At 46.6% G+C, this 14,214-nt stretch overlaps 2 protein-coding genes across 2 annotated transcripts; one reads left to right on the forward strand and one right to left on the reverse strand.

Annotated features, from left to right (window-relative positions):
* Positions 1-2,160: 2,160 nt before the first annotated feature.
* On the forward strand, positions 2,161-2,610 carry RNASE1 (ribonuclease A family member 1, pancreatic; the record flags this gene model as incomplete). The annotated part of the gene is made up of 1 exon (XM_080926338.1): positions 2,161-2,610. The coding sequence occupies one exon, from the start codon at positions 2,161-2,163 to the stop codon at positions 2,608-2,610; it is 450 nt and encodes a 149-aa protein (XP_080782464.1).
* Positions 2,611-13,407: 10,797 nt separating this feature from the next.
* RNASE6 (ribonuclease A family member 6) lies at positions 13,408-13,869 on the reverse strand (the record flags this gene model as incomplete). Its single annotated transcript, XM_080926057.1, has 1 exon — positions 13,408-13,869. One exon carries the CDS (start codon positions 13,867-13,869, stop codon positions 13,408-13,410), a length of 462 nt encoding a protein of 153 aa, XP_080782183.1.
* Between the last annotated feature and the right edge of the window lie 345 nt (positions 13,870-14,214).

Below are 14,214 nucleotides of genomic sequence, written 5' to 3' on the forward strand. Positions count from 1 at the left end.
GAGGAGAATAGAGAAGTAGAGGCCAGCCATGAGCACCTGGAGTTAGGGGGTGTGGAAAGCGGAGGGGAAACACAGGGAGAGAGCAAGAGGCCAAGAGAGCAAGAGAGAGATGAGGGGGCAAGTAGACCCCTTTATAATGTCAGGTAACTGGGGCAGAGCATACCTGGCTATTGCCAGGTAACTGTGGGGTGAGGTTTACAGAATTCCAACACACATGAGTCTCTGAGCTCTCCTGTGGCTTCTCTCTCTCTCATCCTGCATGGAGATGAGGTGACAGTCACAGGATAACATCAACAGCCCCATTATTAAAGCGCCCAGTGTTCATGTTGACCGGTCTGGCTCCTTTGCAAAGGCCCGGGCCAAGGTCAACATGAAGCCTCATCTGCAGTGTAGGAGCTGGTAGGCTGCCCCTGCCCCCTCCAGGATTATTACACCAGCTGAGAAGAAAGAGGAAGGAAGGAAGGAAGCAATCAAGAGTCCAGTGACAATGATGACATGGGCTCTGGTCCTTTTGGATAAGCCTCTTTGTTAACATGTTTAACTAAAGGCTGAACCTGTAAAAACAACCAAGAGCAAACAACATCAAAAAGAATTTCCACAGGAGTCTCGTGCTGGGGAAAGAAAGGCTGAGTGGTGCCTTGTGCTAGTCTCCTGGAAGGAAGAGGCTTCATACCAGTCTGACAACTTGTTTGACCACCTTGCAGGACAGACTGGAGCCAAGTCAGAGATGGGTCAGTGATGGTTGGAACCACACTTTGATCAGGGTTGCTTATTTATGTATTGCCTTTTGTCCTTCATTTAAGCCTAAAGTTCATGTCAGGACTCTGAGGATGGATTTAGGGTCACTGAACTCTCTTTATTCCTTTCCCCAATTACCCACCTGCATTTCTCTGCTTTTTGATATTATTTGCCTTTTGGATTGGTCTATTGAGGATGAGTGGCTGGGTTTGGCTTGGTAAACCGACCATAACCCATATTTTTACCCTAACCACTTCACTAGTACTGGAACCCTTCGGGCTGCAGATGGGAAGCCCTCTTATTCCCTCTCCAAAAGAGGGACTGCTGGGAGATACGGAATTCTGGCTACCATCAACTTGATTCAACACCATAGAGAAGGAGGGTTTCTCTCCTCCACGATTCCCAGGATCTCTGTGAGTTCTTTGTTCACTCCAGGTTGTACTGGTACAAGCAGCATGTTCATAAGTTACAAGGCTTTGTGAAGGAATGTGAAGTGTATGTGTCATTGTCCCTGTGACTGCTCTGCTGCCCCTTGGGAATCAGCACAAGAGGTTCAAATCTGAGAGAGGTTCAGTTCTCTCTTTCCTTGGCAGCCTGGGGGCATTTCCCATCCAAGTTTACAAGGCCCTTGTTTTTATCATTCAGACAATATTGACCCAGATTTACTCCGCCCCCTTTTCTGGAAGCCAACCCTCTTGAAATCCTTTAAAATTCCACACCACAGAGACTGTGTTACTGAAGAAACTGGCTTCCAATTTGCTCTGGAGTTCAAACTAAAAGTTTAGGTAAGTGGTCTAGAGGTGGCCTCGGTAACTCTTCCTGCTTGAGAGTCAGACCTGAGAAAGTCAAGGCCAGTGACTCCTGACAGACACCAACTCCAGAAAAGCTGGGCCCTGAAAACAGCTGGAGGCAGGGGTGGAGGGGCAGCAGAGTCAGAGATAAAGAACTAATGGAGTAAGGAAAGCAGAACTCCTAAGCTTGGGGGGGGGTGCTGGGGAGTCTGGGGGGTAGTGTGCTGGGGAGGCTGGGGATGTGCTGGGGAGGCTGTGGGGGAATGTGCTGGGGAGACTGGGGGTTAGTGTGCTGGGGAGGCTGGGGGGAGCATGCTGGGGAGACTGGGGGGAGTGTGCTGGGGAGACTGGGGGAGTGTGCTGGGGAGACTGGGGGAGTGTGCTGGGGAGACTGGGGAAAGTGTGCTGGGGTGACTGAGGGGAGTGTGCTGGGAAGGCTGTGGGGGAGATGTGCTGGGGAGGATGGGGGGAGTGTGCTGGGGAGGTTGGGGAGGAGTGTGCTGGGGAAGCTAGGGGGGAACCTGAGTTAAGAGTCAGCTATGGAGTCGGAGGTGGGTGTTGCAGCTCTTCTGAGCATTTGTCCTTTTTTCTCTTCCTTTCCTGTCGGGCTCCTCGGAGCAGCAAAGCTACCATGGGTCTGGAGAAGTCCCTCATTCTGTTTCCACTGTTAATCCTGGTGCTGGGATGGGTCCAGCCTTCCCTGGGCAGGGAGTCTTCGGCCCAGAAGTTCGAGCGGCAGCACATGGACACTGCTGGCTCCTCCAGCAGCGGGCCCACCTACTGTAACCAGATGATGAAGCGCCGGAAGATGACCGAGGGGTCCTGCAAGCCCGTGAACACCTTCGTGCACGAATCCTTGAAAGATGTCCAGGCTGTCTGCTCCCAGGAAAAAGTCACCTGCAAGAACGGCAAGAACAACTGCTACAAGAGCAACTCCACCGTGCACATCACTGACTGCCGTCTCAAGGGCAACTCCAAGTATCCCAATTGCGACTACCAGACCAGTCGCCACGAGAAGCGCATCATTGTGGCCTGTGAAGGGAACCCTTCCGTCCCGGTCCACTTCGATGCTTCCGCGTAAAGCTTCACTTAGGCCAAACCAGTGAGAAGTCCGTGTCTTCTCTCTTTTCTTTTTTCCCTGAAAGAAATAACTCATGTTAGGACATCCATCCAACAAAGATGCGTCCCTGGCCTGTGTCATGCTCCCAGACCCCTCTCTTGCCGTGAAGACCAGTGAAGCCAGACGGTCCTCACCAGAACATGTCCCTTCAGCCTTAGACTTTCTTAAGAACCACATCAAACGCTGTCCATTATAAGCTGCCCACTCGGAGGTGTTCTTTTAGGGCAGGGAATAGGGACAATGGGCAAGTCGCCCCATTCATTGGCTCAGATCATCCCCATTCCTGAAAGTAAAATTTTCTGCTTCCCCAGTGATTATTCGCTTTTCTCATATGTTCTTCTCTACAATAAAGCCAAACATCTATTTCAGCACCCAGTAGCCAGCCCTGGTTCTCAAGTGCATCCGCTCCTCATATCAACACCGATCAGTCACAGCCACTAAAGAGAGCCTTCCATTAAGAAAGCAGAAGAAAGTTGCCTTTGCCTCTGCCTTCGAGTGGTCTTCCTGCAGTGTTTCATTCCACACTTGCTTTCTCAGTGTGAGGGAAAGGTTGCAGCCAGTCTTGTCTTCCAGGGGCTCCTTTCTCTTGCCTCCTTAGTCTGACTCTGATTGTTATTGTTACTGTTATCATTATTATCATCTCTAGGAAAGTTCCAGAATTGAAATCTGAGCTACTTCAGAGAGAGCCTCCCCAACACAAGCACTTCAGAGGTTTTTACTATCCTAGCCTACTCCCGTATCCTTCCTAGGAAGTTTTTCCTTTTGGAATTCATAAGCGGTCTGTGAGAGTAAACCTTCTCCCAGACTCACGTCCCTTCCTGATCCCTCAGAACCCAGGGCAATGTTCCATTTGGTTCAGAGTGCACAGAGCAGGCGGTGGGCCTGGAGCTGATAGCACAGGGGTAGTAACGAACTGCTGGAGTGTGGTCAGCAGTTTCCTTGGCTTTATGGAAACATGTCTGATGAAGGTATGGTACTGGACTGTTGGGTTTTTGGTCTGCTCTACCACAGGGCATGGCCACCGTAGGCAGGACGCTGGAAATTTGACAGCTCTTACCCCACACCATCACCAGCTGGGCGTCGGGCTATAGGGAAGCTGTGGAACAGTGCTCTGGGAATGAGAAAACATGCCTGAGGTCCTAGGGACAGCAGGAGCTGGCTCGGGAGTCCCAGGGCCTGCAAGGAGGCCAGGGTCTGCTGGTTCTCGGCTCTCAGACACCCAGGTGACATTGGATGCCACAGAAGAGCTGAGAACAGAGTGGAGGCCTGAGGGCTGGGTCTAGCCCAAGACCAGGCAGGGGTGGGGTGGGAGAGGGGAGCTCTGGCTGGTCCCTCTTGTGGAGTCTTTGGCTCAGCAGCTTGATGATTGGGCTTGGTAGCAGCTATGGCTGGGAGTGCAGAAAGGACTTCTATGGGAGGTGAGACAGCGGCTCTGTAGGCAAAGGCCTTCTTCATGACTCCCCATAGCGGGTCCCAAGGAAAGGAGGCAGTCCATGGTTTTAAGGCATTTATTGTCATGGCAGAAAGTAAATGAGTAAAACCATACCTCACTTCTTAGCCCACTTCTCAGGGTGGGCCTGAGGTTAAATAACTTTTGCAGGGAAGAGTGTCTGGGGAGGAAAGGAGATCCGTCTTAAGCCTAAGTGACTTGTGGTCATGTCCTCTCCCTGTGGCAGGGATTGGGGCGTTGCCCTTACATGACTGATGGCCACAAATCTATAGATGATGTGGCTAGCGACAGGGGCCTGATTTCCCAGGAGTCAGGAGAAATGCCTACCGTCCCTTCAGGGTCAGTGAGGTTTCTAGCCTTTGCTCAACCAGGAACCAAGCTGCCTTTCATGGTCCCACATTGGACAACAGATGATCAGACCAGCCTGACAGCCTTTCCATTTCCCTTACCCTCCCACTCTTAGAGACACAATCAATGTCTTTGTGTTTACACTGGGGAGCCAGACGTGTTAAACACGCAACGTTCAGAAGCCTCTCCTCAAAGGAGGAATTACTTAGTTTCTGCCCCGAAGGCTGGAAGTGGATATCGAAAATGACCTAGTGACCTTTTTGCTATCTGTGGAGGCAGAACTCACCCACATCCTCCAGAATGTTTAGCCAAGGTCTTCCCCCACCCCTGCCCCTTTATCTTTAGTTCCTAGTTCATAGAACCCATCCTGAGGGGAGATGTCACATAATTCATAGTTGGGTGACCATTGAGCACATTAGACCCTAGAGCTATGGAACTCCCCCTCATGGTCACACGCACATTTAAAGCATGTATACATTTCCATTGATTATTTGGAAATCTCACATCATGCCCACTCACCCCCCCAATCCTCTCATGCCCCCACACTTCCGATCTGTTTTTCTATTTTTCCCACCTCTTTATCACACATTGAGTCACTGTAATGGTGCTCACACCGGGTGGTTTCTATTCCCACCTTCCAGTCCGCCCCACACCTTGAGCTCTATTGTGCTCCTGGAATTGGGATGTTTGTCGCCCAGAATGAGTGGAGACTTTTTCCAAAACCATACGGTGTTTTAAATGCGCTGGCAATGAACTGCGTGGCACCCGACTCCTCGGTTCTGATCCGGGTTGACAAAGTCAATCTGATGCGAGTTTTTACACTCATCCCTTTGTGCGTCAATGCCTGCATCCCACAAACACCCCAAATGATTTCTTTAAGGGGAGACCTGGGACTATTTGGAAAACAGTTTACATGGGGAAAATGAGCACACGGTATGCACATGGCCAGCTGCGCGTGGTTATTAATGTGAGACAACAAATAACCTGGAGCTTAAATATAGGTAAACTGAGGCATGAAATCGGGTATGAGCTAAAGAGAGCGAGGCTTGTTGATTCCTGGAGTGTGCTCCTATGCCCTGCTCCAGGGATCTATCTTCAATATTCAAAGAGTATCACACGGTGAAATTGAAGAATAGTGGTTTTGTTTATCGCATTTACATTTTGACTATACTGTTGTTGAAGCAGTTGAATATATAAATATGATAAGCTTCCAGACACTGGCTCTGTAGTCCCTGAGGCACACACCCCAAAACACGCTGCACCACAAAAGCTGCTGTGACTCTCTCATGGGAAGAAGCCAAGAATAAAAGAAGCAAGTCAAAGAGGAAGAGAAGAATCAAAGAGAAGAACCAGGGCAGCAGCTCCTGAGCTCCTGAGCTCAGCTGGGGTCACCCTACCAGGGAGCTGCAACGCTTCTACTGAGGGGCATCCTCAGAGCTGTGTAGTTCCTGGAACCTATGTCTCAAGATGCTCTCCATTGGGACACTGTCCCAGCCTCAGAGTTGTAAGTAAGGTTCCTGGGCCCCTATGTCTCAGGGTGTTCTTCCACTGGGATACCGTTTCCCTTCAGAGTTGTATGGTTCCTGGGCTTCCCAGTCCCAGGATACCCTCTTATCTGAGCAGAAACACTTACAGGCTCCGACTTCCTCCTCCTCCTCCTCCTCCTCCTCCTCCTCCTCCTCCTCCTCCTCCTCCTCCTCTTCCTCCTTTTTCTACTCCTTCATCTATTTCTTACTCTTCTTTTTCTTCATCCTCTTTTTTCCTCTCCTCCTCTTTCTTCCTCTTCTTTTTCTTTTTCTTCCTCTTCTTCCTGCCCTCCTCCTCTCAGTTCCCTTGTATACGCAGCATTGTAACAGTGAAAAGTCCTGCAATGTGATTCTAAGTCCTGGACCAGCATCAAGACCTAAGGCCAGCTACTGACTGAATCCTTGGGAATCGAACTGAGCAGGTAAATAAAAGAACAGACATAATTAAAAGAACGTTTGAGGTAATTAGGGATATGATATCAAGAATCAAGTCAATATAAATGGGGTGTAGCGGGTGAGGCAAGGAACCAGAAGGATGGTCTAGTTGAGCAGTTTCCTTGGCTCTTTTAACTAACTGGATTGGAAGAATATAACTGATCAACTTATTCAAAAGAAGAAAAATATGTTTTTTTTTCTTCTTCTCACAAGAAGCAAAGCTCACTTCCCAAGCATTTCACAGTATACTCTTGGCTCTGGAAAAAGGTAGTTCTAATCTGTTGCAAACATTGTTATTTTATCTATCTTTGCCTTACTCCCTTTACTGTGGGCTAATTCATGGTCTTTCAAAGCTCATATGTTGAAACCTTGACACACAGTACCAAAGAATATGACTGTGTTTGGAAATAGAGCCTTTAAAAGGTGATTAGATTAAAATTAGGTGAGGAAGGCCTGATCAAAGCAGATGGTGTCTGATAAGAGGAGGGAGTTAGGACACAAAGAGAGGTACCCGCTAAAAGGAAAAGATGACGGGGCACCAATGAAAGAAAAAAATCACTGAAAGGAAAAGTCACGGGGCACCAATGTTGTGAAAAGATGACATCACAGGTTTCAGCACCACTGTTAGGGGAAGGATGAAGAGAGTGGGGGGCATATAGCTTATAGAGGTGCGGCAAGGCCTGGGGGCAAGGGAGATGCCTCTTGGGGGTCCATGTTGGGAATCCCTTCTCCCTGAGGGACCAGCCACATGATGATGGTTTATTACAGAATAGAGTTTATTCAGGTCATGGGAGAGTTAAGAGGGTAGTAGATGTGGGGGGGGGGGATAGAAAAGTAGAGGCTGGCCATGAACACGTGGAGGGAGGGGAGAAGGGAAGGGGAAAAGGAGCGATGGGGTGGGAGAGCAAGAGAGCCAGAAGGAAAGAAAGCCTAAGAGAGAGAGGAGGGGGCAAGCAGTCCCTTTTATAGTGTCAGGTCACTAGAGCAGAACATACCTGGCTACTGCCAGGTAATTGAATGATGGGGTTTACAGAATCCCAACACCCGCCACAAGCATGCACAGAGGAAAGATTGAATCTGGGCATCATAAAGCCAAGGATAGACCTCAGAAGAAACAAATTCTGACAGTGCCTTGTTGATCTTGGACTTCCAGATTCCAAAATTGTGAGGGAATTGCTTCACATACTTTCAGATGCCTTGTCTGTGGTATTATTTTCTGAAAGCCCAACAGACCCTTTAAGAAATCTCCCTGCCTTAAATCTCAAGCCAGTTTATTTCTCAAATCAGTGCTGGTACTGTCCCTTGTACCCACTGCTGACATTGTGGCTCTTGAAGGACTGTGTTAACATTTGGTGTCGGTAATAATGAAAAGAAAGTCTCAACTCTTATTTCTTCATCCCAAAATGTTGATTACTTTTTTATGGCATTAAGAATAGAATTGTAGACATCTTCCAAGCAAGCAGGAGAAAGACATGCACCTAGTCTACTGGGCTCGGTAAACAAAGAGGTTTAGGACTCCAGGTACTTCCTGAGTATTATAAATTTGAGTGGCCCATGTTTTCTGTACAGGACTCAGTCTTGTCATTTACAGGGTGTCTAATTGTGCCTGTTTCTCTCTACTGCCTGTGACATGCGACTATGTCTAGGCAAGTGTTTCTGTCTCCGAGACTTCCGAAGAACTAAAAGACAACCTATGTGTAGGCTTAGATTATTTTTTTCATAAACCTATTTTATTAAGGGTTCTTAAATGCTTTGACCTCTCTTCTAGCCCACCACCCATCAGAGGTAGTGAAAATGAAAGGCTAGTAGGGCAAAGGAGGGTGTGGACCTGTTTAGAAATAGTTCTTGGGGGGAGGGTTCCAATCTTCATTGTCAGGATATCAACGGTTCAGTTTACATGAATTAGCGTCAGTAGCTGGATCCACTTGCAAACACCATTTACAGATCAGCGACAGCAGTTGGATCCAAAAGAAACCTTGAGACTGCCAATTGTCTTGAGTTTGCGGAAGTGTCATGAAGCTGCCGGAAGACCAGCAAACAGTGGCAAGGTGAGCCAGTGCCACTGTCACTTGGGTTACATTTACATCCTTTCCAAACATTACATGACCTCTCAAGCATCTGCTCCATCAAAACATCACATGCCCCTTTTCCAGACAACTTCCAGAAAAACACCACATCTCTGTTTTCAGGAAAACATCTTCCAGGTGTCTGCTTCAGTAAAACCTCTCGTAAGATAGTTTCCAGAAAAGCATCACAAGACACAACTGAGTCTCCAAAGAAACCAGAAATTTCTGCTTCACCCGTGATTTTTCCAGAGGTTTCATGCTGTGTTGCTAACCTTTTTTTTACCCCCAGAAAGTTAGGTCAAGAGACTGTATCTTGAGACTTCTATTTACCCGGCATCAGATGGGTAAATAGAAGATGAGTCCAGAAAATCCTTAAGCTGTCTCATGGCAAAACACAGGGTATCAAAAATACTCTGTTTCTTCTAAAAGGCTTATTTCCTTTATCTAGTGTTTTTTTTTTATTGAAAATGAATTTTTTTCATAAAATATACTCTAATCATGTTTTCTTTTTTTCCCCATATAATCTCTAGAATGGGAAAAAACCCTCACATTATCTCAGTTGGAAAGATCATTGTTGTCAAAATATAATAATAAGAAGAAGGAGGAGGAGGAGAAGAAGGAAAAGGAGAAGAGAAGAAGGAGAAGGAGAAGAAGAAGAAGAAGAAGAAGAAGAAGAAGAAGAAGAAGAAGAAGAAGAAGAAGAAGAAGAAGAAGAAGAAGAAGAAGAAGAAGAAAAAGAAGAAGAGGAGGAGGAGGAGGAAGAGGAAGAAGAAACAAAACAGTTGACAATCAATATTCTTTGTCAGCTTGGCAGGGTGTGGAATCAACTGAGAAGCCTCTGGTGTTTCTTGATTGTGTTAGGTGAGATAAAAGGGTCCCACTGAGCACCCTACAAACTAAACAGAAAGGAGCCAGCCAATGGGGTGCTTGCACTCTTCACTCTTTTTGACTGCAGAGTCCTGTTACCCCAGGAGCTTGCTGTCATGTTTTCCTTGCACCATAGACTATGCCCTTCTTAAAACCCTTTCCTCCATGCATTGCTTCTTATTTGGTTCTTGGTCACGGCCATGAGAAGAGCAACAAATAAAGTAGGTATATTATACTACTCAGCTATTAAAAACAATGACTTCATGAAATTCCCAGGCAAATGGATGGAACTAGAACTTATCATCCTGAGTGAGGTAACCCAGTCACAAAAGAACACATGTGGTATGCACTCACTGGTAAGTGAATATTAGCCAAAAAGCTCAGATTACCCAAGAAACAATTCACAGACCATATGAAGGTCAAGAAGAAAGACTGAAATGTGGGTGAATCAGTCCTTCTCAGAAGGGGCATCAAATTGTTCACAGGATGAAGTACATGAAAAAAGTGAAGGCAAGACTATCCAGGGACTGCCCCACCTGGCATCCCATTTGCAGCTACCAAACCCAGTCACTATTGCTGATACCTAGAAGAGCTTGCTGACAGGAGCCTGATATGGATGTCTCCTGAGAGGCTCTGCCAGAGCATTACTGATACAGATTAAGATGCTTGCAGCTGACCATCAGACTGAGCACAGGGACCCCAGTGGAAGAGTTAGAGAAAGGACTGAAGGAGCTGAAACGGTCTGCAACCCTATAGGAAGAACAACGATATCAACCAACCAGACCCCCAAGAATGCCCAGGGACTAAACCACTTCCAATGAGCACACATGGAGGGGAATCCATGGCTACAGCTGCATATGTAGCAGAGGATGCCATTGTCTGGTATCAGTAAAAGGAGACGGTTTTGGTCCTGTGAAGGCTCATATCCCCAGTGTAGGGAAATGCCATGGTGTTGAGGTGGGAGTAGGTGGGTAGGAGTGAGGACATCCTCACAAAAGCAGGGAGAGATAGAATGAGAGAGGGAGGAACCAGGAAAGGGGATACCATTTGAAATGTAAATACATAAACTATTCAATTAAAAAATTTTTTTAAAGTAGGCATACTATAATGCCCTGCATTAGCCTATAAGCCCCACCAGCCTAAGAAACAGGTAACTCCCTGGAATGCTGGAAGTTGTAGTTCTTGGAAAGTGACAAAGCTGTGGGGCAGTGGATCTTGCCTGGGAACTTGGTAAGACTGAGTGGGTTGGAAGCCCCAGAACCTCATATCAGAGGACAGTAGGGGCTTCACCTACTTCCTTAATGTACCTTGGAGAGGAATAGTTACACCTCGGAGCCTGGAAGTTTTTACTTTAGGATTACCTGTATTAGATCTACTAGGAGGTTCCCTTACATTTTGTCAGAAGTGGCCCAAATCAGATATGTTCTTCCTACACTGCAGTGATGCTGGGAGTCAGGGTCACGGCAGATGGTTCAGACAGATGTCTCACACCTAAGGCTATGGGGGCATAGACAGCATGAAGCTGAGGAATAAATCAGCTAAAAGCAGACAGTGGCTATCTGGGGACTATAAAGCAATACAAAACAGGGTGCCTGGAGAATCTCAAAGTAAACAATGATGTAATCCATACCCAAACTATTTTTGGCAGCGTGCCACCTCCATGTGGTTTCTATTGCTGTGAAAAAACGCTATTTCCAAAAGCAAGAAGAGAAGTAGAAGGCTAATTTCATCTTATAGCATGTCGTCAATTATTTGGGGGAACTCAGGGCAGGAACTCTCGGCAGGAACTCTCAGCAGGAACCTGGAGACAGAAACTGTTATAGCACTTAGAAAGGTGTTATAGCACTTAGAAAGCAGTGTTGCTTACTGGTTTTCTTTTTTTCTTTTATTTCTGGTCTTCTCTTCATTGTTTCTTATAGCATCCAGGATATCAGGGGGTGGTACTGCCCACAGTGAACCAGGCCCTTCTACATTAATTACCAATCAAGAAAATGCTTCAAGTCAGGTATAGTGGCACATTCCTTTGATCCCAGAACTCAGGAGGCAGAGGCAAGCAGAACTCTGAGTTTGTGTCCAGCTTGCTCTACATAGAAAGTTCCAGGGAAGACAGGACTACATATCTCAAATAAAATAAAATAAAATAAAATAAAATAAAATAAAATAAAATAAAATAAAATAAAGTGCTCCACAAGCTTCCCACGGGTCAACTGGTGCACCATTTTCTCACCTGAGGTTCCTCTTCCCAAGTAACTCTAGGATAGTAGTTTGAATAAGAAAGACCTCCACAGACTCATGTATGTGAATGCTTAGTTATGGGGAGTGGTACTATTCGAAAGAGACTAGGAGGTGTGTTCTTATAGGAGAACGTGTGTCACTGGGGGTGAGCTTCGAGCTTCAATAGCTCATGTAAAGCCCAGAGTCTTTCTGATCTAGATGGAGAACCCTACTTTTCCAGTACCGTGTTTGCCAGCGTGCCACTGTGTTCCCCAAACCTCTGAAGCTGCAAGCAAACCCCCAGCAAACGCTTTCCTTTATAAGAATTTCCATAGCTATGGTGTCTCTTCACAACAGTGACTAAGGCATCTAGGTAAGTCAACTTGACATAAAGCCAGCCAGCATACTCTCCAAATATAGCCTTGAGGAAAGAGGCCTGAGATCAAAGCCTCTCTACCTTTACCAGCTTGGCTGTGCATGTCTTTAGATCTCTGTGTCTTAAGTTCAACATAACTCAAACACCCTGTCAATGCAAATGACGAAAATGTATTGTAGTCAAGATCGATATGGGCACAGAACAAACTTGGGAGCTTAACTTCAGGGTGGGCGGTAGCGTTGCCCAATCATATTTGACATAGGGATGGAGCTAGGGAGTTTCCACCAATGAGGATAGGGTAGGTTCCCGGGCCTTGGGAGTACCTTAGTTCGACCCTCTCAGCAAGATGAAGAAGTTGTCCTTGAGGTTTCTGGACTCAGACTGCTGTTCCTTTACAAGTTGTCCCTGAGATGTTAGGATTCAGATAACTGCTTTCGTATAATAAAAACTGCTCATCTATTGGGAGGCCTTCAGTTCCCTTAGGGCTTGGGACCGTGAATTTAGTTTTTCTCTATGATTAAATGGAGTCAGGAAATGAAATGGTAGTACCTTAGAATAACTTTCTTTTGCTTGTTCCCAACGTGCCTACCTCCACGTGGCTTGTGTGAAGCCTGTGCGTGGCTAGCGCCTGCTGGTGGTGGCTGCCTGGAAGCTTTAGGCTAGAGTGAAAGATGGTTGTGAGTCCTCACAATCTTTCCAGCCTCCTGACCTCCAGTGGCCTCCCTCTCTCCTGCTTTGGAAACATGAACTTCACAAGGTAGGAAAAGAGGGAAACTAGACAGAAGAAGAGAGTGGGCAAGAATTAAAGAATAAGAGAAGACAACAGGATTTAATAAGAGTTGACAATTATTCTTGGCTACATAGTGATGTTGAGCCCATCCTGACCACATCAGACCATGTCAGAAAAAACAAACAAACAATCCAGCAAAATTCACATTTATTATATTAAATTTTTATGAGCATAGTACAATAAATCAAGATAAAAAAAACTGCAGGATTAATGAATTGTTCAGGCTTGACCTTCTTTATACTTTTCTTATAGTCCTCTTTCAACAAAGGTAACCCCAGAGCAAAAAATAATCTTCCTTCCTCCCTCCCTCCCTCCCTCTCTCTCTCTCTCTCCCTTCCTCTCTCCCTCCCTCCCTCCCTCTCTCTCTCTCTCTCTCCCTTCCTCTCTCCCTCCCTCCCATCTCTCTCTCTCTCTCTCTCTCTCTCTCTCTCTCTCTCTCTCTCTCTCTCTCTCTCTCTCACACACACACACACACACACACACACACACACACACACACACCTCTGTGCACTAAGCAAGTGGTCATTTACTGAGCTAAGTCATAACCCATGAACTCTCTCTCTTTTTTTTAAAATACCTTTTGATAGCTTAGGCATGGTAATTTTTTCCTTTTCTGTGGGAACAAACGGCAACGTGGAATGAACCATGAGAGACCCCGTGCCAAACCGAAGAAAAGACCCTGAGCCTTACACAATGTTATCTAAGTGCACGGGAACCAGCTGGTAGGGAGGGTCGCCCTTCTTTGGGTGTTCACAGGCCACGATGAAGAATTTGTATTGGACATCAGTACTGTAGCGGCAGCTAGGATAGGCTTCTCCTGTGTGTGAGCAGTCGGTCATCTTGACCGGCCTTGCGCTCTCGTGACAGTTCTTCTGCCCGTTCTTGCAGGTGATATTGCGCAAACCGCAGGTAGCAGCCACATTCTGGAAGGATTCGTGCAGAAAGGTGTTTTTCTGTTTACAGTGTTGGGTGTAATTGTTGACACCACGCATGGCTGTATTGCATGGCTGAGGACTTGTCTGTATGTGCTGAATTTCAAACCAGCGCGCCCTGGAGAGACCCTTAGGCTGAGTGCAAAGTAGACACGTCGGCTCCCACAGTCCCAGCAGCAAGAGGAAGGGGAGGAACCTGGAACAGTCTCCCACCATGTTTTCTGTGTAGGAAGAAGGAAGGAAAGATGTGGTTATAGAAGAAGCAGTAATAGCAAACATATGTATCATGACTAGTTTGATTTTTTTTTTCTCCTTCCTTTTACGGTTTCATAGCTCTTTAAATAGGAAGAAAGCCAGTCTCATATTCCACGAGAAATCTGAAGTCTGGTGAGGAGGACAGGAGATGAGCAGGCCGCCCTGATCTCACAAATTTAATTCCTCCTGTGGAAACATAACACCAATGCCCATGCATCCTCACATCTTCAGAGAAACCAGGAAATGCTAAGCACACAGGAGTGTCTTTCCAATGGGAAAGATGAAATACTGTTCTTTCACCCAGAA

This window comes from Micromys minutus (assembly GCF_963924665.1).
Source record: "Micromys minutus genome assembly, chromosome: 12".
In the NCBI taxonomy this organism is placed as follows: domain Eukaryota; kingdom Metazoa; phylum Chordata; class Mammalia; order Rodentia; family Muridae; genus Micromys; species Micromys minutus.